We start from the raw sequence: 23708 nt of genomic DNA on the forward strand, positions 1-23708 counted from the left end.
AGCTGGTTAGCCTCTCAAATATTACTCCTTAAGTAGCTGGTTACCCCCTCAGCAAACCTAGCTAAACCATTTAACAAAACAAGACTGCTACACAGTACACATTAAATCATTAATGCAACGTGTTGCAAATCGTGTGACATTTACATGTAATATAAATATGGCTATACCCCAATATTTCCAAGATTTCCCTGGTGAGGGTTATATGTGACTATGTGAGATCCATATATAACCTGAACAATAATTACAAAGCAATTAAATAATAAAGTGGTTAAGCACTATACAACCACTTAATTATGAGGAGACGGAATTTCAGCCCAACACAAGCCCAAGAGCAGCATCCGTGTCTATCTATCCTGATTTGAGGAACTTCCTTGGCTATGCATCCAAATTAAACAGCACCTCAACGTTATTATTTCTTCAGGAGATAGCTGTAGTAGGATCAGTCCTTCTGTATCCTGAATGAACCTCAAGAACCCATTTGGCTTCGCAATGCCTCTTTCGATCTAACAGGTGACAGATATTCTGCATCCTACTTGGCCTCTGTATTGCTGCAATTGAAAAATAAAGTTCATGTTTACAAACAGAATAGTCCAGTATTTCTGTTGACCTATCTAAAGCACAGGCCATTCCAAAGAAGTAAACTAGAGAGAAAACACTTTGCAACTGGCACTACAGAAAAAGATAAAGCCCTGGCTTGTCCGATAACCTCACATATATCAAGAATGAAGCATGATTGGAACCGAAATAGTGGATCAACATGTAACCTCATTAGATAAGCTATTTTACACAAACATATGTGTGTTGATCCTCTAACAAAAATTCAAACAATGCAAAAGTTTTGCCCAAAAAATTCAATAATCATGAAGCTATCATATAATCGGAGAATTTAATTTGGGCAACGTGCCCAGATTAGCACTCCTGCTTCTAATAGCCCCAGCTCCTGTAAGGGGACAGTGTGCATGTGTAGGGAATCTGCTACCTCATGCTGACATCATCAACATTAATTGCAAGGGCTTCAAAGCAATATCTCATTTTGTTATGTTTTGAAGAAAGAAAATATCGCAACCGGCTACCAGATTATGATACGACAGCTGCATTGTTAGTAGTGAACGTCTACCAGCCTAATAGTGTACGGTTACCAGGTACTAGCTCCATTCCATAGTTTGCTAAAACGGCTTATATTATGGAACAGAGTGATAGTAATTTAGAATTTATTAGACACTGCAATGTCATGCAAGCTCAGAAAGTGAGTATTGAAGTGTTACCAACAAATAAGAGATGGTATCAGACATATAAGTACTATACTACTATCATGCAATTCTTACTTGGGTGGAGAATAACCGCAAACCTGGTAACCAAGTGACCATAACCTACTAGTACTACCAAGAGTTTATAACTTATCCATACCTTATAAGCAAGTGACTATAACCTAGCAATTACTGATGGAAAGAAAGTCATCAAAACATATCAACATGGGATCTAACTTCAAAGATCTAATAGTAACAAAGTCAATGGTGAAAATGGACGTCTATTAGGCACACAGTTTGAGAGATAAATGATTCTGATAACTCAGAATCGATAGAATCTTTGTTGATGTCATGCTTTCAAGTATGCATGCACACAGTTACCTGGTTTGAAGGGATTTTACCAGGTGCAGTATGGGAAGACGTGATGGGCAAGTGAGCTAAATTAACAGTTACTTTTAGAGTTGCAGTGCTATTTACCAGGATACCAGCCATGAGTGTTGCCAACTAGAATGCAGGGCAGAGACTGAAGATGACATCAAGGAATGCTATGAATGTAATAGCATTTTAAGCTTTCACGTGTAGCGTGGTCGTTTTATGTGCCAGCAAAGAAATTGTCCAATGCACCAAGAAAAATATTATACCAGTCAGAGATAACCAAACTAACCTTCACTTGTAAGGTAGTTGTTGCTGGCTCTTCCGTATCTGCAGCTCAGCAGCAAGCTGAGAGCACTTCCTTTTTGTTTCCTCTAGTTCATGCTCCAGCTCACCTATCTACAAAGAATAATCAGATCTAATCAGGTGGCATAATATGATCTCCACCGCTAACTTATCTTTTTAAATGTATGGCATACCGTCTGCTTCAACTGTGTATCTCGTTGACGAAGATCTTCACGCCTGTAAAGAATATTTTCGAGTTCAGCCAGACTGCACTAAATCTTAAGAAACATTATATGGAATCAATGTTTCAAGGTAGCAGTAACTTTCTTCCCAAAGAGCACAAACTGCTGCCACACTGTCACAACAGGCTGATTAAGTCATACAACCCTAAGCTCACAGTCCAATGATTTGTCTAATATCACAAATGAAATCAGGGTGCAATTGGATTCTAATTGCTTTGGTACACTTCCCAAGAGGATGCTGATCCTTTGAGTTCCTTCATTCTGTATTGATGGTAGGTTGGTTGATAGGTTAAGCAAGACACTGCTGAAGTTGGCCATCCTGCGGAGAAGGCTACTGAGGGACCATGTGTCTCTCAGCCTCTAACATTGATTCGAAATTGGGTACACACAAGGCTCCCTCCGTCCTGAAATTGGGTTCTAGACGCGATTTAGTGTATAAATCCATCCAAATTTAGACAAATCTGCGACATCCCTTTTAGGATGGAGGGAGTACTTCATATCTACTGAGTTTTCATGGGCTGAGCGCAAGTTTGGTCAGAGTTGCGGTTTCTCAACCTCCACTTGAGTTTGTGTCAAAGTCAACCAGAGACTGCCTTACTGGAGCTTGGCTTTTAGACAGCTTATTACATGCATATGACAATATTTTGCTGCAATTTAACCCAATTACGTAAACTCACCCATCGTTAATTACATTACCTTGTGAACAGAGCCAGATTTTCTTCACTCAACTTCTCATTTAAATTGGGATCAAGTACACCATGAGAGCTGATATCTACTAGATCCTGAATGCCACAAGAGATAATAAAGATTAGATGAGAATTAGTACATTTAAAATACATTCGGAGGGGTGTTATACTTGATTACAAAGAATTATAGCAAAACTTAAGAAGTCAAAAGTATAATTCTATCCAGTGTGGAAAAAGTATCAAAATGGCTGCATGTATATTTAACCTTTTGGAAACCAAGATAAGGGCAGGTTATTTAGGACTTCATCGAACATTCTTACAAGGGTTATTTTGTAAGCCCAACATTCATTGCTGAAGAAAGTGGCAGCAGAAACACAATGTTCTCTTCCACAAGAGCTATGACAGAAAGGATCCAAGAAAAGAATGTCGGAAAAAAAACACCTACAACTACAAGGACAACATGCCTCAATTCAAAGCCTAAGGCGCAAACCTCATCTAAGCCTGCTGATTCCATACTGTTTTCTTGTGCTTGCCCAGACGAATGTAAAGCAGAACCTGGTCAAATTAAAATAATAAGAGCATGAACTGAATATATATCAGTAGAATCAATAAGATATTTGGATTGTCATAGGAAAACAACAAAAAAGCAGAAAAGTTAATGCTCTGTTTGACCATGGTTCAAGAGAAAGCAGTGGTAAGAGATTAAACTCCACCCCTTAAAATCATATTTCGTAGAGAAAGCCTGGCTATTAAAAAAATATCAGGTTTATATTTCACAAACAGCATTTAGCTTTTTACGAACAAATAAATGATAGAAATAATATTGACTGAGACGATGCACAGATAAATAAGAGAAAAACTTATTTCAGACAGTACAATATTCCTACTTTATGACCTGCTGGACGAGCCAACTGTTTTCCTGATAATCAATCAGCGATGTATTTAATGAACAAATATTGCCATGTTAAATGTAGGGAATGAAAGAAAATATTAAATATAATACAACTGGTAGAATCTCAGGATAAAATATCTACACTGAACTTAACATAGAGATAAGAGACCAAACGTAACCCTACAATATAATACTCCCTCAGAGTTACAATGAGTGTCGCTTTAGACTTAAGAAGAACAATTAACGTTGTAGATGAAATTACATCATTACCCTTCAATCACTTTCTGACGAATTTTTTTTTTTTTTTTAAAGACAAAATATGCCAAGATTCATTGAGTAGAATGGCTTATGTTTTAAGAAAGAGCCGGGAGGGCTAAAACAACCTACCTTGTGACTCTAAAGGGCTACATACAAAATATATTGCCAGTTCGGAAATTGGTATAAAAGAACTGAGTGTATTTATGTCATAAATTTTCCTTTTTCCTTTTTAATATGTCTACATATATGTGCTTTTTTGTTCCGAAGTCCAAGCCTTATTTGTTTAGCAAACAAGAATTAGATAACGCAAGGTTGTTAAAGAACGTTGTGTATTATACTAGATGATACTATTCCCTCCACCAAACCAGCAATGCTGGATATGACCTAATTGCCCAAGTCCTGGTTCAGTCTGGTACTGCTTGGCATTCCACCATGGTTTCTTCTCGGGGGTTTTCCAAGAAGTTTTTGCTTCCATATTAGTTTAGCTTTGATATGTTTTTAATAGGAGAAAAAATTCTTCAGACAGAAATCCAAAAGCTTCACCTTTTGTTACATAAGGAGTACCAAAAAAATAGAAAACAGACGCCAATCAGGCAACCTCTGTTATGCCCACTGGCATATAGAGGGGCACACCACCACACCCGTTGCTTGCATGAAAATTTTATGCTCGTGACACGTTTTTATTTTAGCAAGTAGAATAGTAAGATTGCCAAGAAAGGGTAGTGGGACATCACCATGTCCAGTATTTTACACCATTTTTCAGTTGGACGATGACATCAATTGAGCAGAAACACAACACCATTTCAAGCAAGCAAAATGTTCTTGCTTCAAAATCTTAGACTTTAGACTCAGCTATATGAATTCAAGGACTTGCAGACAGTATAATGGTTAACACTTCAGCACACAATACAATAGCTATGACAGTATTATAAGGAAGTTATTTGTGCAATAAAATTAATACTACTATTACCTGTGCCATTAGCTGTCAGTCTAACAGCTTCTACATCATCATATGTCTCCGGCAGCAAATTTGAGAGATGCTCTCCAGTCTTCCGAGCAGTGAAAGCTTTATGCTGAATCTTCCCACCAGGACCACTTGGATCTTTAAGAGCAGCCTTATACTGGGATCTCAATTTTGGATCAATTGGCTGGTAACCTATTAGATGACATTTTTCTTTCCTGCCAATACACCATTGTCTTACATTATAAGAAATGAAATGAGAACAATTTGGTGCATGATGGGTGTCCCAAGCCCAGTAGTGTTCTTAAAATTGGCCAGATAGGCATAATATTGGTCCGAATAACAGTAACAAGGTCATGTCACAGAGTAAAATGGTGAAAAACGTCCAATGTAACAGGTCTGCCCGATTTTACGAGGCCCAGCCCAACTAACTTGTACTATTGCAGTGTCACCAATTATTCCTGAAATAAATTAATGAGACTACAAGGGCTACGGAAGCCAGGCTTTACTTGGCTTCTAACCTCTTGGGAATTTGTCAGGCCACATAGAACTACAGTGCCAAGCACTTGTACGCTCTGTTTATTGAGCTTAAGGGCACAATATTAATCTGCGAAAAGACAAAAATATTAATCTTGAAAAGACAATTTGCTATAGTACTACCTACGCTTGTAAATAAATGACGTCCTATAAAGCGTACAGGCAAACTTCTCAACCCCGTTCTTCAGACTGATGTTCACACCGTTGTCACACCATACACAGTCAGCCACGAATTTTTAACAATATGAAACGGGTGCAAGTACGCATGGTGTAGCATATACTTCATAGCCACAATGCTATTTCCTAGTGCAAAAACCAAAAAAAAGGACATCTAAACCAAACCCTCAAAGGTGCTTACCAATAATCAACGATAATTTGTCTTAGTTTTGTTTCTAGCCGAATGAATAGTGGAGTCCTCTCAAAATCCTGCTTGTCATGTGCCGGCTCAATAAAATTTGCCTCGAGTACACCTAAATCATGACATGTGTCATCCCAAACAGAAACGAAGTAACCAAGTGACAGTATTTACATATGAAACTCACCTACAACACTCCTCCCTCTACTAGATGCTTCTTGAAGGACCTTCCAGAATGGCTGCAAATAAATGATCTTTTTTTACAAAACTCAATTCCATCCCAAATTATATGCACTATAATTTTATAAATAGAAATCTATATCTAGATGGCCAGACACGAATCTGAACATGGTAACACAATCATCTTCATCATTTAACATAAGTTATGAAATTGTAACATTCAGAAAATATTGATATCTTTTTCTACTGACAGGTTGATATTCCTTACACAACAGGTCTAAATATAAGACATCCTCAATATTTCAGTAGTGAGGTTCAGGAAAAAGAAGCACTGATGGTACAGTTTAACAACAGGATACATCCAAATTAGATTCTTAGTCCCGAAAGGGTTAATAAAACCAGTTAGGATTAGACAGACTATATTGCCAGCTAAACCATGGTCACCAAAAAATATCTACGGCATACAAGAAGCACACATATTTGTCGTTTGGTGATTTCCATTAAGGTTTCAAAATAGCAACTAGAAGCACTACATGTTCTCATCTTCTAATGTTATATGTATGATGCCTCTTAGGAGGATTGTAACTGAAAACTCTGCCTTTCCAATAACGGAAAAGTCTTTTGTGTTTTCTCGAAAAAAAAACTATAAGGCACATGTGTATCCCTAGATCATCACTTTGACCAACAATAGGTGAATATGCGACAAAAGTTATACCATTAGAAACTTCTTTCAAATCGGAAATTCAATCGTATAACATAAACCATTATTATTGGTCGAACTAATGATCTATGAATATGTGTGTGCCTTATAAACTGAAAAGGAGGTAGTATCTTCTATATCTATATACATACACATATGTACTCGCTGTATGGAAAATGCAGTGAGACCCATTGTATCAGGGTAACATAGTCTCTAAATGCTGAGATGAGATCTAAGGAACATGAACGCATAAAAAAAACAATGATGACAATAGAAATTGAAAGAATATTTCAGAACTAAACAGTGATTACCATGATTAGCCGATTTTTATGGTAGACATTCATACCAAAAATGCCCAAAACAGGTGCCTCCTTTGCAAAGCCAATATCTACCTTCACTGAGACCTGTGGTTCCAATTGATATGCAGATTTAACGAAAAATAGAATACTGTTTGCAAAAAACTGAAGGAAACATTTCACAGTAAGATATTTAAACAACACGTTGGAGAATTGCTAAAAAAGGCATTGACCACCTTTGTAGGTTCAAGCCTTCAATACACTCATCTAGCTAAGCTAAAAACTAATTTAATGAGTGGACCTTCTCTGCCACTTTTTTTTTCGAGAAAACGCAATGACATTGCGTTTCATTTCATTGCAAAGAAGAGTTGGTTAAAAAAGGCATTTCTCTGCCACTTGCCAATGGTTCCATGTAACACGTGTCTATGAAGGTTCAAAAGGCATGCTTACGTGGAGATGAATGGAAGTTTCTAGTTCACTGGCAAGGACTTCTGGGTATGGAAGATTCATGAGACACATTCGATTTCTAGTGGTGGACTCTTTAAGATGTCGCACTTAGCATGTACTAGCAGCTAGCACAGAGTAGAAGAGTGCTCTTAATGGAAGTGGATCAGTATAATTGCAAGGAGGAGAGATCCTCACAAGTCGCTTGGGCTGGGCTAGAGACAAGCTTGGCTCAGACACAAATCGGTGTGTTAACAAGCCATGCCTAACACAGCTCTCGAGCCCACATTGGGTGTTTAAGCTATTGGTGGGTGTCTCACACTGAAGCGCGGACCATACCGTAGGCCCACACACAACCCATGAGCTAGTTCGCCCCAAGTCAAGCCACACAATAGGGAAGGGGAAAATCTAGTATTGATGCCGCATACAAGACGCAAATACGGAACTGACCCCTTACTAACCAAGCACCAAACAAGAAGCTGATGACAATGATGATTCACCAGCTACGCCTTTCCTGAGATAGCAAATGGACAAACGAGAAGCTGACCACAATGATGATTCACCAGCTACACCTTTCCTGAGATAAGTCAATGGACTTTAAGTCTTCTTGTTTGTGTTCTCCCTTAAAAGATCCAATGGGCCTAGCGTGGTATTCCACTTCTGGTTACTTCACTAGCTATCACCATATTAGTTGTAGCATCCAAATTTTTAATTTAAAAAAAGGATGTTAAGTCAAAACAATATTTGCCTCTTATTTAAATTAATTCAAATGCCTTTGAGTTAATTAAATTATATAGAGAGGAGTTATTTAGCTATTTTAATTTCTATTTTGGAAGCCGGGATATTTTTCTTAGGTCCAAAATGTTCCAAAGTTTGTGCCATAAAAGTCGAATATTACTCTGATTTTGAATAGAAGATTTAAAATTGTTGGGAAATCTGATGGCCCTTTGTGAATGCATGAGTGCCCCATTGTTACTACTCCTATATGTGAAGTTCTCGTGCTATTGCCCTTTGATATGTTCACAAATGTTATTTTGAACTAGCGAGCCCTCATGAGATGGCTCAAGCTTCCGAACAAGCTAGGTCTAGCCTCACTTTATGCTTCCAGCACTAAAGAGACAAACCAAGCGAGACAGAGCCAGCTCTCTTGCTGCTTGCATTCCTACGTAGTAGTAGCAATAGAAGAAGCAATTGGGAAGAGTTATAAAGAGAGAGCTCCAGTAAATGTAGGGTTAAAAGATAGATAGGTTCTCTATATGAGGGGTGTCCTTGTATTCCAAACGGTTGAGCAATAAAGTGTTCCCCTCTCACCTAAATTATCCCAGGTCTATCTCTCATTCTCTATTTACCCTAGGTACATTATGGTAACACTGTAAATTGTCTATCGGGAGACCAAAGGGGGTGGCACAAGTAAACAGTCAAGGAAGACCATGTCCATTAGGAATGCTAGAGGCTTAGAGGTAGTTCATCAAGTTAAAAAGGGTGGTCTGGGAACGGATCAGAAGGAGAACTAGCAAAGAGATAGAATAGAAGTTGAAGAACCCAAATCGTAGTAGTACTCTATAAGATAGGCATTCTGATCTTTTGGAAGAAGCAACACATAAGTCGCTTCCATCGGTACTTGCTACTTCTCAACCCATCTAGTTCTCTCATCCCAATCTATGTCTGCCTCCCGTTTCTATACTCTAATCTTCTTCAAGGCATGCCATCTTCCGCAAGGTAGTTATCCAATTGCTTACCATCAAGACTAACGCAAACACCATCCTTTGCAAGATGGCACCGTGATGGTTATCCTAAAAAGGGATAGCAGATGAAAATAATAGATATTGTACAAGTGCACTGACCACTTGAGAATCATGGGCAACTTGAGGCTTGTAAGTAACTACTTTCTTAAACTTCAGCTCATTTGCAATGCTTATTTGTTCAACAGGTTTTCCTCTTAGTATAATTTGGAAGTTCTCAAACTTCCTAAGGTAAAGAATGGACGTATATGCCTGCATTGGCAATCATAAATTTCTATTAGAACAGGCATGTATGTAAGCTGTATGGGAATAAGTGCAGCATATAAACTAAAACTTACTCGCAATGAAAATCTGAGTCTGTGAGATATGTGTTGCTCAACAATTTCCTTTTGGATCTTTGTTGTTCCCCCACTGGTTTGACCTTGATCCCGAAGCAATATGTCCTGAAAAGTAGGCAACAGGAAAAGAGTATCGTAAAACCAACTGCCAATGTGGGGAAAATAACCATGTTCAGCAAATAAAAAATAAAACTACATTTATTCATGTTCAGCTCTGCTTTGTATAAATCTCCTAGAGATGGAAAAATGTTCTGCAACAAGCACACATAAATCAGTAGATGCATATAAGGGAAAGCAGTGAGGATAGTGCATGTGAATGTAGAAAGCAGTATTTTATCTCTAGAGCAATTCTATTTTTCTTTCCTTGAGTAATTTGCACAGGAATTATAAGGGAAATCATTATTCATGTACATTATACACCATTTTTCTTTCACGATAGGATTAATATGGCCAAGAAAAATAACAATACGCAGAGGTGAATGCTTGAAAAGAGTATTGTATGAACAAATAACCTCATCATCATCCTCAAAGTCAAGTTCTAAAAGGCCATCATCATTCATCCATAAATTGTATACCACCACCTTGGTTCCATGACTATCTACATCCTCGAACTGAATGCACAAAATACTATCAGTACATCTTTTTAGGAAAAAACTATCAATACATATGTATACAGAAAAACAGTTTCTTGTCAAACGCTAATCACATGTTCAGATGGTTATGTGATGGCCTCAGAAAAAATGTTATACTAAATTCAACTTGACATATAAAAACCATCACTGCCAAGCATACTTGCCTGCCTGGATACAACCATACAAAAATCATTCTGGGTACCACTTTGGAAAACAGCAAGACAAGAAAGTAAAATGTATAAGATAACAGCAAACTATATCATTATTCGCTTGTTCGTACCATAGAAAACATATGTACCACCAGATGCATTGTTTAGCGTACTATATTACTAAGTGTTACTTTTGGCTCGACACTGAATTACTGCACGTACCATCTAATATGCATGTTACACTGGTGGTAAATTAATGTTATGGTCTAATGAGAGAAAAAATTCTTTCCGATAGCTTCACTCTAAGCATCCAGTCAACAATTGAGTTACTTAAGAGTTCAGCTGCTTATTTTGAGTCGGTTGTCACCTGAAGCAGCACATGTCGCTAAAGGAACAACTCCAAGTGCTGGTCAAGATTGATTAGCACAAATGTGGGTTCAGCTGGTTTATAATGTTGGAAATCTGAGCTCTCTCGAGTGATCAGATTCAGAATTGCATGGCCATGCAACTAAAGTTAACTGTTAACCAGATTATGGAATCTGTATCCCGAGATCGGAAAGAGAGATGAAGCTATCAAACAAGGATGACAACTACTCGCCTTGAGCTCGACAATATATATCTCAGGACTCGGGGCAAAGGGAAGGTTGCATATCACAGACTAGCCACCACAACCCCCACGCCCGATTCAAACTATCGGATCGAGCAACCCGCCACACGATTCCTCCATGTACGTTGGATACCTTGCAAGCTCTGCCCCTACGACGGTCAGATGAATCGTACAAGGGAATCCACGAGAAGAAGGTAGTACAACTACAGTTGATCGACGTGCTGCCCCAACTCTACTTCCGCTGCTCCTCCTTTTCTTTATACCAGGCCACCTCATATTTTGATTCTACAGATAGTCTCGAAATACGAGATGATTAAAGATAGACTCAAGATATGAGATGACCTTGTATAAGAAAAGGAGGGAGTAACTGTGAGAGCCTAACCTGAATCAGATGATCACGCAATCAGAGGCACACAATTTGGTAGATACAAACGTAACAATGAGAGGCTAGGGGTGGAAAAGAAAGATGTAGGGAGAAAAGAGAGACAAAGAGATGAGCAATATATTTCATTTCTTAGGCAGATCTCGTTGTTGGCTACAAAGTTTGACTTAAACCATATAATACACCCTGCTGCTGAGCACCAAAGCTCTCCAACCCTAGTGTAGAGTTCACTACTTAGTTTCAGACTACCAATGGAGAATAACTATAATGTTTGGGATGAAAGTCACCTGCTTTAGCAGTTCTTCCTTCGAAGAAAAGGGGGACCAGTCAAGTATTATCTTTAGGCTACTATCCCAATCACCCTGTGAACCATAAACCAAAGGTACTATGTGGCCATCTCGGACTTCAAAATCGAGCTGTAACAGTGATGGGAAATGTCAGCTGTAGACAGGCAAGGCTGCATGAAAGATATACTATTGGACCAACTTGACATACCATGGGAACAACTATGTCATCCTTCATTGTTCTCCTCAGGAAAGTGTAAGAGAGCAAACCAATACTCAAGGTAACATTACTGCAGGACAAACAAATTGTGTGATAATAATCAATAAATACAGAAGATTCAACAAAATACCATGAGCTCTTCCAAAAATTCAGGAAGGACTGAAATGGAAATACCTTCCACGCACTGCACGAGTAAAAACAGCCGCATCAGCACCAAGTCTCATTGTGCTCGTCTTAAAGCCATTTCCGTCTGCATAGTGACAGAAGGTCAGAATGTAGCAAACAATAGGCACAACAAGTGTTTTCAACAAAGAAGCATAAAGCAACTGTATACATGATTTCTTAGAAAAATTGACATAAAACTCTCAAGAATGTTTCAGATTTGAAATTGCATGAATATTTTACACCAGAAATGAAGAGCTTGAGTTGTGTATTACCAGCTGTAAATCGGTGATACAAGGGAAGGCCATATATATTCTTGTGAGGAATAGAGCCTAAGAACCTTAGCAAATCTTACTATTTAAAGGTTTCTGAAATCTAGTTACCAAGAGGCGCTGAGGAATCAAACCATCATTCAATATGGATATTTTTTAGACATCAAGATGTTCCAAGCACGACTTAGACTTGGATAAACAATATTTTTGCATTCCTTACACCAGAACCGCAGTCCAATGTAAGCTAACAACAAAAAAATGCATTTATTGGTTTAAAGGCAAACTGATCAAGCAATGCCCATACCATCAGATAAGACACCATTCTGTATAACAGTTTGACACAAAATCATAAGCAACACAGGATTCTAAAGGAAATAATTAAACTAAGATTATGCCACATCTACGTCCCATTTCAGTCTCCCCATTAAGTTACACCAAGAAGGTGCTTGGTTCAGAGTTTTCTGTCCATTCTACGTTTACAGTGTGATTGCAAACAGTTACACGTGTTTGGTAACCGTAGACCGTAATCAAATCCTGCACAAACGAATCCCGCCGCTGGTCACAGACAATACCGCCTCTCCCCTGCCGCAACTAGATTGTGCTACCGAACCACTCCTTCCTTGTTTCATATGGATAAGTGCACTAGGCTGTAGCCCTTCTTTCAATTGCTTGGTCGTGAACTTGTGGTTGGATGACATCATGTGAATTATGCAGTTTAATAGTTATGACTACTATACAATTTTTAATTTACAGATAGTGTAAATAGATAAGATTGGTGAGGAAGTCACTTTGCAAGACTATGCTGGGTCTTCATAAGTCTGTCCTGCAACAAAATTTGAAAGACTATGCTGTCTTTATAGTTTATAGTATTAGTGTCTTACTGGAAATGATGTTTATTCCAATTTTTATTTTGTATCGGTGTCTTAAGCATTTGATATATAAAAATGTTGTCAAATTATTTTTCAGTTTGATACCTTTGATGCAGTCTTGTGGGCTAACATAAGTGCATGTCAAAGCTTCCGTTGTATTCATATCACAACCAAACAGTGTAAAGTAATTTAATACCATGACTGTCCCGAACCAACCAAAATGGCTGATGTTCCCATTACGCTCACACACCCATTCAAGATCATTATCATTCCATCCACTTACCGCTTCAACTTCCTCTCCAGTTAGCATGATGTTTTGCATAGTGACATGGCCTTAAAGTGGAACTCTGACGACTAAATTGTTTTCACTATTATAGTATACATGAATACAAACAACCCAAAAAATTATTATACAATGAAGGCACTTAAGAAAATCTACACATATTTTTTTAAGTATCCAATGTAAATATTTATGATGATGTTGAAAGGTTTTTTTTCTAAAGTTTGATTGCATACGTGTCTCAAACATAGTATTTTCAAGAGCTGAAGGGAGTGATACCCTCTCTTCAAAGAGTAGAATGCAGAATTTTCAAAGCAGTGTAAGTATTCATCTATTTGAAAACCAGTACAAATTAGTGAAAGTATTTAAATCTTTGAATACAAACAAAATGAAACATACACTGGCCAATGGTTGTCTTCGATTTCTTGGTTGAGAATCCTAGACTCATGCATTTGCGCACCCCTTCAGGGTCCATTCCTCCTCCATCATCTGTTAGAACAGCTCCAAGAAAGCAGGAATTAATACAGTAGCGTGAAGGATCTATCCCCGAACCAATTTTCAAGTTGTGCTCACTTTCTTATTTTATACTGAATCTGGGTACCTTGGAAAACTAGCATTGGACTATTGTCTTTCGAATTAATGCTTTTATCCACTTTTACAAACGTGGCACCATTGCAGATCTGGGACACCATACATCAGATCAGAATATAATTACATCTATTTGCAACATTGTATCAATAAAAAAATAGGACGATTTTAGGGCTTAAACAACATTGAAGCTAAATGTATGAAGTTCATACACTATACCACAAACCTCATCTACGGCATTGTCAAGAAGTTCAGATATAGCTGCAAAACAAGAGACGTTATCAGATAAATATTTTACATGGCGGCATGAGTATCTTGAACACTAAACATAAAGAAGAGATGTCATCAAAAGTACCACAACATCTAGTTGCTCTACTTTCATACCCGGCAAACACTCCAACGACAAGCGTTTGATTTGAACTCAGTGGTCCAAATATATTTTTTCCCTAAAATTAAATAGCGAAGGAGCATGGATAGCATGTGTTTTAAAGCATTGGTGCAACCGAGAAATTCAGATAAACTAGCATCACCCCTCAGGCTAGATAACATAGCCAATAGTCAAAGTAGCCAATTTATCTTTGTTAGAAATCGAGCATAAGTAGCAGAGAATGATTGTTGCATCTGGTTTTAGGGATCCTTCGTTTCAGCTAACTGAAGATGACGTATTAATGTCCGGCTAACAAAATGGGGGCCATAGTTCAGTGTCACGTATCAAGATCATACAGAGCTCCCCCTCGCAACATGATTAACAAAAACTACTACATGTAGCCTGCAATCAGCAAAACAAGCACAACCCATAGTTATTGAGGGATAATTCTTCCAGTTACCTGCTACCCTTTTATAACAAACTTAAGTTTCACAATTCAACGAACCAATTTCACCTCCGCCACAAAGGAAAAGCAGATCAAATTAGAGAACGGGATGGGTAAGGATCGGGTGTGGGAGGCAACCTCCGAACGCCCACTTGTGGGAGGTCGCGTTGGTGTGGAGGAACTTGGGGTGTACGCGGGCGCGGTCGAAGTCCCCTGTCTCCAGTCCATCTGCGAGCGTGAAACTAACACCATCAGCAACGTCGCGGTTTCCCAAAAAAAAACAGGGGAAACGAGAGGACGGGGAAAGGAGACGAACCATGAAACTCGCGGATGGGCGCGGAGGGGCCCGCGTGCGCGCCGGCCTTCCAGAAGCTGCGGCAATCGAGGGATCCGCCGCCGCCGCCCCCGCCAGCACCGACTGTACCGCCACTCATCGCCGCCGGCATTGAAGAGGTAAGAAGACGATTTTGGTTTTCCGGGCACGGCGTTTTGGCTCATGGAGCACATACTCCTCCATGCGCAGTAAACTAGCTAGAGAAAAATGAAAAAAAAAAACCATATTTTACGTCTGGATTTTGTAAATGCTTGGTTTTATTTATCTATACTTCTTACTAGATGACCCGTTGCGCTATCGCGCAAGGTAAAATTAATTCAGAACTTAAACCATACGTTTTAGCTTACTTTAACATTGTGAATTAGTTCAAAAACGGTTTTAATAAGATACCCAATTCATCAAGGTGATGCAATAAGGTATGACAATTTAGTAAAATTTCACACTATTTTTTCAGCTTTTGATAATTTGTATAAGCTCCCGCCAAATTATGGTTGTTGTACCAAAAGGAGTAGCATCATAAAAGAAGCGTAAAAGAACAATTACTAATTTTAAAAAAAATCTACATTAGCAAGACAGAAAAAGTCGGTTTCCAAATTTTGAGCCCCTTAACCGATACCACAGGACCATAAACTATTACAAATGTTTGCCCCACATAAATAATTTTCACCACTATTCTCAGCTATACCACCCATCCCCATTGTGATTTTCGTCTTAATCTATCTCCCTACCCTCCGCCTTGATCTGCCACACATCACTCAATTCCCTCCACCACATCTAATCTACCAAGTACTCTGTCGCGGCCATCCACACCATCTGCCACATCGATCCACGACATCTGCTTCTCGCCCCAAGATTACCTAACACTTGCGAGAGGACATAACAGATTAAAAAATAGAATTCTAAGACAAAATATTGTCATTTAAGATTCCTAACACACTTAAAGAAATGTACTTCACAAATAACGATAATGCAATCTCAATCTGCGAGAAAGCCAGCCATCAATAGCATTAGAAAAAAATGTACAATTTCCAGATTAAGGTAAGGTAACTTCATAATGTTAGCATCATAAAAATGCAATTTCACTTCTCATGAATCTGAATTAAATGTCCATTTGAATATACTACATAGGCATGTGTTCAACTTGTCACAAGTAATAATTACAAAGATAATAAGAAAATAAAAGTACCACGTATACGAAAGACCTCTAAACCAACTATGGAAATTCCTTGCATTTGTCTCATTTTATTGACACAATGCAGGTCGTTGTCGGCGAAGATACTGGTCATATGACTGCTAAAGTGCTAATGACAAAAGAAATACCAGGTGGCATAACAACTTTATGCTTTTTACAGGGAGTATATGAAACTAACAAAATTGCCAAATTTGTACTTATAGAGAAACGACCAAATATGAATGGAAATCAAGCACTGAAACTTACTGGGAACACTGAAACCTAGTGCAAAAATAAGAACTAAATAGTAGAACCCATCTAATTTATGCCTAACTAACATGCATAGCACTTTACATGCGAGGAAAATCAAAATGTTGAAAAAAAGATTGGTACCCGTTGTTGATACAAACCTGTCAGAAGGGTCAAAGAATTAGAGGTAGGGGCAATTCAAAGGTTCACGCAATCCCAAGTGATGTGGTTGGGCTAGTCATTTTCTGGTGGGAGGGTTAGAGGCCTGGAGTAAAATAATTATAAAGCAATTCACATAAAGTAGAAGTTGATGATATATCAAGGCCGCAATATTCACTCGCAAGAGTTCACCATCAGAACACAATAGTCTACGAACATATATCCACCGCTGCACTCCGGTGCATAACAATACATACAAATCGTGAAAGCCAGTATCATGGAGCAAGAGGTTCACTGTTATTTCAATGCATAAGAAGCCAAGAAATCTATTCCATGAACACATAAAAAACTCTAAAACATATATGTAACCCTGAAGATTGATTAGAGTAGCCATGTGTAACTCTGTAACTCTTACAGTCAATCGCAATATGGAGTGCTTTGAATTTGTAACTCTTACACAAAAAACTTAAATGCATTTATGGAGTGCTTTGAATTTTCAGACAGCAGAACCAGCAAACTACCAACAAGTTTGCATTGAAAATCCAAGCAGGGAACATAAAATTGCCTAGGACCTTTTTTCAATTAACACAAGCAGATAATTTAAGTTGACATAGTTATATGCATCTGCTATATCAATAGTAGATGGAAGGCGAGGTGAAGTGAAACAGACCATCACATAAGCACGAATCAAGCATGCCTTAGGCTTCCATCGAGCAATTTTTTGATCTATTCACCGTACCTACCATAAATAGGTAATAAGAGGATAAAACTAAGCTAAGCATCAGTTATTACCAGGACCAAAGCAAGGGGGTAGCATGTGTAACTACCAAGATATATATCATATCAGATTTTCATTCCATTGGAAATAAATGACTCCCACAGACACCCCAACCCAATCTAAGAATCAGGCGAACATAAAATACGTATCACCCATGAACCACACTTCGAAAGTACCAAAAATACACTTTCAATCTCGTTTCGATCTAAAACTCAGAACTATGTGTCTATGCCTTGAAAGCGCATACTAAAAAATGACCAAGCTTGAGAGATTTGGCCTTTAAATAATTACCTTATGGATGTGATCGATGATGTCCATTTCCAGAGCTATGAGAATATCCATCAGATGATCTCCATGAACCTGCAGGAATCAGATACAGTAAGTACTATAATCTATGAAACAAATGACTCATATTATATCTGACAGATGAACCTTTAAATCATTACCTTATGGATGAACCTGCAAAATAAATCAAAATTTGCACTTTGTAACTGTTGACTACAGGCGAAAGTCGAGATTATGTGTGTGTGTGGGGAGGGGGGCCTCCTTTAATCAACAATATCAACGATAAAACTGAAAAGTTAGAAACAACATCATAATTTGGTAAGCAAATTCTCTACTGAGATGGGCACTAAAACCCACCTGTTCATTCACCTTGTTGCCAGCGTCTGTAAAATCGACTACATGGTGATTGCTCATTATAGGAACATCGCCAACCACACGAGCAAGAATATCCTGCAGGGGGATGCGGCTAACAGTCTTTGTGACTGGAAGCCCTCTCTCGGTTGCAGGAGTGAACGTATCAACCTAGATGTACCTGAATAATAACATGGTTCAGTCAAATGGATGCCTCCAGCAAATGAATTCCAATCTTAAAGCTGATCAAGAAGAAAATTAAAGAGTGCAGTACAATAAACAGGAGTACATACTTGTTGAATATTACAAATCAACATTAACAAGTAAGCAACAAAATCAGTGCCCTGCGGTATATGATCAAACTGAAATACCTAAAAACAGGATAAAGGTCATACACCGAAATATTGTTGGTAGAATAGCACCTATTTTTTCCATGTGTATAAAGGTCCATCAAACTGGTAACTAAATGCAAGAAGCCATTTGGCTTGGCACATGTTAATTCAGTGCCAAGGTCGCCATAGATAAAATGAGCTATTGCTTTGCCTGCAAAAGAATTTAGAAGTTTCAGCCAACAAAACATCGATAGGTGAATTTAGAAGATAACGCAGAAGCTCATAGTCGATGGAAGCAAATGCTGGAGTACAAAGTTACTACTGACCATATTAATTACTCAAATGTGACAGGTTACTTTTAATGCGAAAGAAAACACAAGCAATGAAGGAAGCTGTGTTCAAGGAAGCATATTTGTGAGGAAAAAGAACGAAAGATCATGACCTTCTCTGTTTTCCTAAGAAGGTTAACACCATATTTATGTACCATGTATAAGGAAGGATGAAACACTTACAGTCTGTTCAAGGAGAGATTCACTCTCACTTAAACCTCATTGCTATTCATTGTCAAACATTATAAGCAACAAAGACCTCGGTAGTGTGCTTTTATTACTATATATGTACATGAAATAAAGATCCACGTTAAGTAAATTCAGAGAAATGGAAAATCACCTCATACCACATTTGCATGCTGGTGAGCTCCAATCAAGCCAAGGTGTGTTGTTGTATGTCACAAAAATGTTGGCTGCTCGCCTCATCAGTAAGCAATGCCATCTCATGGCGTCAAAACACCTACGCCCAATCCAGGGTATGGCTTGCACTACTGCAACTGTGAAGAAAACAATCCATATGAATCAGATGGTGTGGGTGGAAGGGCTTCCTCACAAAGTAAGAAGGTAAAATATAGTAATAACAAGACACCATATATGGACAGAGGTAAATGAAGCAGACATGATGCATTATACTGTCTAAACACTGCCATCGAACCCCCAACCGCCCACGAACCACACAGATCTTTCGCAGAGACAAACATCTCAGACAGGAATACCAAAAAAGAGTGTGTGAGGAGCAGTAGATTCTGACCTTGACATCGGCATCGAGTTCCATGAGCACCTTCTCCCATATCTGCATGTCTGCTCCCTACCTGCTTCACCAAGCACAAAAATCTAATCATATGAGGAAGAAACAATGATTAGCTCCTTCTCTTGGCCAGCGCCACCTCAAGCAGAGCATCAAGAAAATATCAACCATGAAATTTCAAATTTTATATTATATACATGAACATAGCATAAGCAATTACAAAATCCCACCACATATAGAGCAGGTCGCACAACAATACAAACATTGCTAGTATAGATTTTAATACAGAAGCTAAACCTATTGTTGCATATCTAAATATGTACTATGTATCCCTCCTCTACGGATTTCATTGGGCTGATGCAATTATGCAATCTGCAAGAGACATTCAGAAATGCAGATCGAATGCTAGATTATGAAACTGGGAGTCAAGGCGACAACAGCTGGAGAGAAAGAAAGGCACACACTCTCTCCAAGCTAACTCACAACAGAAAGGAGATATACACTCTCTCCAAGCTAAAAAAATAATTTGATGTAGAAACAGTCAATTAGGATCAAATGCATATACATTTGTTATGAGGTTCATAGAAATCATTATGTCATAGAATACTCTTAAAACGACTGAATTTTAGCTACTGGCCCAGAAGTAAAGTCATATGTGCATGTGCTCTGGTAACATATATTATGTAAATCTCCATCATAGATGACTCGTTGCGCCCGGCCCAGGCGCAAATGTCCGAGTTATCGTATATTTATTGGCATAAGAAAAAATATTGTGAATTATATTCTACACAAATCACAAAGAAATGTGTCACGAAACCAAGTGTGTATAGACAATAAGTCGAGATGCGAGACCGATTTCTTTCGCTGGATATTTGTAAATTTTGAAAACCAGAGCATGTAACAACACTGAAAAAAATACAAGGGCAAATGCTACGATCTAAATCCAAGATGGATTTTTGGCTAGTACTATAATAATAAATGCACTTGATTACCTAAGAACCCTTCCCTGAACATGTGTTTATCTTTAAAACAAATGAGATTTAAAAAACAAGCACGTTGCTTATATACATAAAAGAAAAGGAGATACAGGAAAAACGATCATGGCTAAGAGTAGATTCTGAAACTCTGTACATGCGATGGAAAATTCAGCCTGATATTAGCTTCCAGCAAGGAACAATGACCAAGTGATATCCGAACACATTCTGCAGCTGCACAAGACAACACATGGCCTGCTTGGTAGCCCATGTACGTAATTTCCAGTTCATAATAGAGAGGGTACTGCTTGAAAAAGACATTTACTGGAACTCTTGACTGTCAGAGCATTGCCTTCCTAATGAGGACAGAAACAAAACCAAATACATGATAGCTAATACTGTGTACAACGGTACAAGTGTTAAAATGCCGTGACAAACTAAAGGAAATATTGGTACCAACCTGAACATGTTTTAGCTTGGCTGAAATCAGCTCATAAGTCAAAAGTAATCATTCTGCGGGAAAAAATGTAATTAATAAATTTGTTCACTAAGTGACCAAAACCGTAAACTGTGTCACTTAATAAAATATCCTCCAGTGCATGTATAGGTCAGAATAAAGATAATAGAGCATCTAACTAAAAAATAAGATCAGTACTATCTGACGACAACCCAAAAATCAACATCTCCAAGATTAAATATGACAGTATTATGTACCAGATGAACATGTAAATACTATGCCAGAGCTGTTGCAAAGATGTGTTAGTGGAATTATTTGTGGCATCACTCGCAAGGCAGTGTGCTTACCTAGATTGGAGTTCTGAAATTTTAACAAGTAATGACCATTCTTTCTCAGTATTAGCTGTTTGAAACTGCCAAACAATAGGAAGGACAGTTTCAGTGATAACAATCAATCTTCTGGAGAACTGCTATTACCAGGTAAGGGTAACCTTATGAACACGACAAATCATACACCAGATTACTGCTTACCATTGTCTCACTCTCCATAGTTTGGACTTGCGATGACATTTCAGACTGTGCACCTGAAGAAAAAAATTAGAATTAAAGATATAACCAAAGAAGTAAGGAGAACTCAGTAGCCAGAAGGGGAAGAAAATACCGTCAGCTTTCTCATTATGTTGCATGCTACTTAGTAGGTTAACGATCAGATCCTGTAGTAAGGAAATAAAAACATTGGTTAATGTCTTCTTATATAACTCATCATGTGCATTCGTAAGCATGCTAAAGCTTACTCCATACTTGCTGAAGCGTAGTCTGTTGCAGGATGTTCTCAAGGTGTGGAATGAGAATCGACGATGATACCGAGCTATTGCAGAGTTCCTTTAGTTGATGGCTGTTAGACTGTAGCATTCATGCATCAAGAAAATCTGATCAGCTATAACAGAAGCTGCAAAAGGGGAGGAAATGCTATACGGGTATCTCTAAGGTCTATTTCCGTTTCGAAAGGTAAATGCAGTATGCCCATAAGGTGCATAGGCTTCATTTATCCGCTAAAAGGAAACATTTTCTCATGGTTTCCTTAAGAAACTAAAACTGAGCAAATAAAGCTGAGATAGAAGAATTATACCATTGGTTTGGCGTTCACAATCCAATCACCAACACTTGCAGATTTTCTTAGCTGTACACCCTGACCAAGAAAGGTATTTAATCACAAATATACGACTGCCATAGATTATAGAATGCAACTATATTCTGAATATAGCCTGCTCATACTAATGTTCATAACAATCTTACATGTGGTGATTTGCGTGAGATGGTACTAAATGGAATTTCCTGAACCTGTATAGTAAAGGATTTAATATAAAAAACAAAGTAACTCTGCTCAGTGCTGTCACCTTAATTAATCCACCAAATCCGCTTACCTTTGCAAGATCGACGCTCTCAGATGTCACAGAAAAGCGGCCTTTATATTGCACCACATTACGTTTAGACTTATCTCCCAATGAATCCACATATCCTTCAATGGTTAAAAGAAACTCATCAAGTACCATTCATCCAGAAAGTACACAACTCCAAAGCGAACCAAAGCAAACAAAAGAGACCCACACCTATGTAAGGCCAGTACGAACTCCATACCAGTCTTGGACAAATGAGGATGAGGCAAAAGGACATTTGAGCGAGTAGTAGGTAGTGTAATTAAAGGCTACCTCCACGACATGCCCAACCAAACGTATTGAGGATATTATTTCAGAAGAAACATTAAAATAACTTGGGTTGTCGCTAGAGCAGGAGAGAAGGCTGAACGTTACCTTCACAGGAACTGTATCCCATGGAAATTTCGCCATGAGCAGCTCAGGGACGCGGCGAAGAAAGCGTCGACGCTGAGTCCTGCCCCATCCGAGCTCGTCCTCAACTTCACCTCATATTCTCTTGCCGCTCGTAGCTGCAAAGTAGAAATTAGTTTCAGATAATAGAATCAGGACATGATTTTTCCTGGCAGAGGCCATGAACGGCACGGGGGAGGGAAGAAGAGGAGGAGCGGCGCACGGGATAAGAAGAGGTAGCAACCTACCTCAGATCGAGGGCTCCTCCTGAGCGCCCAGGACCGTCCTGACGGCTGCAACCTAACCTCAGGCCTGCGAAGGGAAGATGCGCGACGATGGCAGCAGCTCGGGGTCAGGGGGAAGGAGATCGTGGCGGCGGCTTGGGAAGGAGAGGAGAGGAGGAGGAGCAGATATTTTTTTCGCCTCGCGTGTGAAGAAGCTAGGGTTTTTACCCGAGGTCGTTCGGGTTCAGTCACCAACAAAGAAAAGTGACGCAGGCGTGGAGGAGTTGCTGGCTGAATCGTCGGCCCCGCGTGCGTCTGGTCCCAGGTGTCATGGACATATCCAGAGAAGACACGGGTGAAAACAGAAACTACTGCATCCAACGGTTGCTAGAAAAAGTGGGCTCGCGAAATTACTGTAGCTCTCCAATTGGACGAACCAGATTGATGTGCCCCTTTGGATGGCCTGGTTGGCCGGGTAAGGTTGCAACATTTATAGAAGTAATAAAGCAAAACCCAATGTTAGTCTATCTCTACATGCAAGCCATCCACATCATCTATAGCTAATTAAATATTCATGTCATCCCCACTAACATTCATTATTGATGTATCCTTGCATGTGTCACCATTTTTTAATTAAAATGTTCACATAGCTAATTTATAGCCATTAAATATAAAAAATATGAATTAAATTTAGCATCTC

General features: G+C 38.7%; 2 protein-coding genes and 1 long non-coding RNA gene across 7 annotated transcripts; all 3 read right to left on the reverse strand.

Moving 5' to 3' along the window:
• Window positions 1-69: 69 nt before the first annotated feature.
• On the reverse strand, window positions 70-15300 carry LOC127303492 (protein MICRORCHIDIA 2). Of its 3 annotated transcripts, XM_051334219.2 has the most exons (20): window positions 15109-15299; window positions 14931-15020; window positions 14207-14241; window positions 13994-14072; window positions 13792-13881; window positions 11984-12059; window positions 11801-11879; window positions 11593-11721; window positions 10048-10146; window positions 9536-9640; window positions 9300-9449; window positions 7027-7119; window positions 6023-6074; window positions 5839-5950; window positions 4953-5161; window positions 3323-3387; window positions 2843-2928; window positions 2099-2141; window positions 1912-2018; window positions 70-548 (listed from the first exon to the last, which is right to left on the reverse strand). In XM_051334219.2, the coding sequence occupies exons 1-19, from the start codon at window positions 15236-15238 to the stop codon at window positions 1914-1916; spliced, it is 1827 nt and encodes a 608-aa protein (XP_051190179.1). In that variant the 5' UTR covers window positions 15239-15299; the 3' UTR covers window positions 70-548; window positions 1912-1913. The 3 variants fall into 3 exon arrangements, with proteins under 3 accessions (XP_051190179.1, XP_051190184.1, XP_071684533.1); XM_051334224.2 differs by lacking the exons at window positions 14931-15020; window positions 15109-15299 and having other exon boundaries at window positions 14193-14214; XM_071828432.1 differs by lacking the exons at window positions 70-548; window positions 1912-2018; window positions 2099-2141 and adding an exon at window positions 2148-2550 and having other exon boundaries at window positions 15109-15300.
• A 369-nt stretch (window positions 15301-15669) lies between these two features.
• LOC127303509 (uncharacterized) lies at window positions 15670-19700 on the reverse strand. Of its 3 annotated transcripts, XR_007853320.2 has the most exons (8): window positions 19532-19700; window positions 19121-19277; window positions 18515-18662; window positions 18126-18300; window positions 17930-18029; window positions 17775-17843; window positions 16708-16811; window positions 15670-15989 (listed from the first exon to the last, which is right to left on the reverse strand). It is a non-coding gene; the product is annotated as an uncharacterized lncRNA (long non-coding RNA). The 3 variants fall into 3 exon arrangements; XR_007853327.2 differs by lacking the exons at window positions 19121-19277; window positions 19532-19700 and having other exon boundaries at window positions 18542-19058; XR_007853328.2 differs by lacking the exons at window positions 19121-19277; window positions 19532-19700 and having other exon boundaries at window positions 18515-19058.
• A 613-nt stretch (window positions 19701-20313) lies between these two features.
• LOC139832668 (uncharacterized) lies at window positions 20314-22511 on the reverse strand. Its single transcript, XM_071822479.1, has 8 exons — window positions 22383-22511; window positions 22255-22299; window positions 22088-22147; window positions 21760-21861; window positions 21620-21671; window positions 21490-21542; window positions 21307-21371; window positions 20314-21015 (listed from the first exon to the last, which is right to left on the reverse strand). The coding sequence occupies exons 1-8, from the start codon at window positions 22509-22511 to the stop codon at window positions 20994-20996; spliced, it is 528 nt and encodes a 175-aa protein (XP_071678580.1). The 3' UTR covers window positions 20314-20993.
• Between the last annotated feature and the right edge of the window lie 1197 nt (window positions 22512-23708).

The sequence above is a fragment of the Lolium perenne genome, chromosome 1, assembly GCF_019359855.2.
Source record: "Lolium perenne isolate Kyuss_39 chromosome 1, Kyuss_2.0, whole genome shotgun sequence".
NCBI lineage: Eukaryota > Viridiplantae > Streptophyta > Magnoliopsida > Poales > Poaceae > Lolium > Lolium perenne.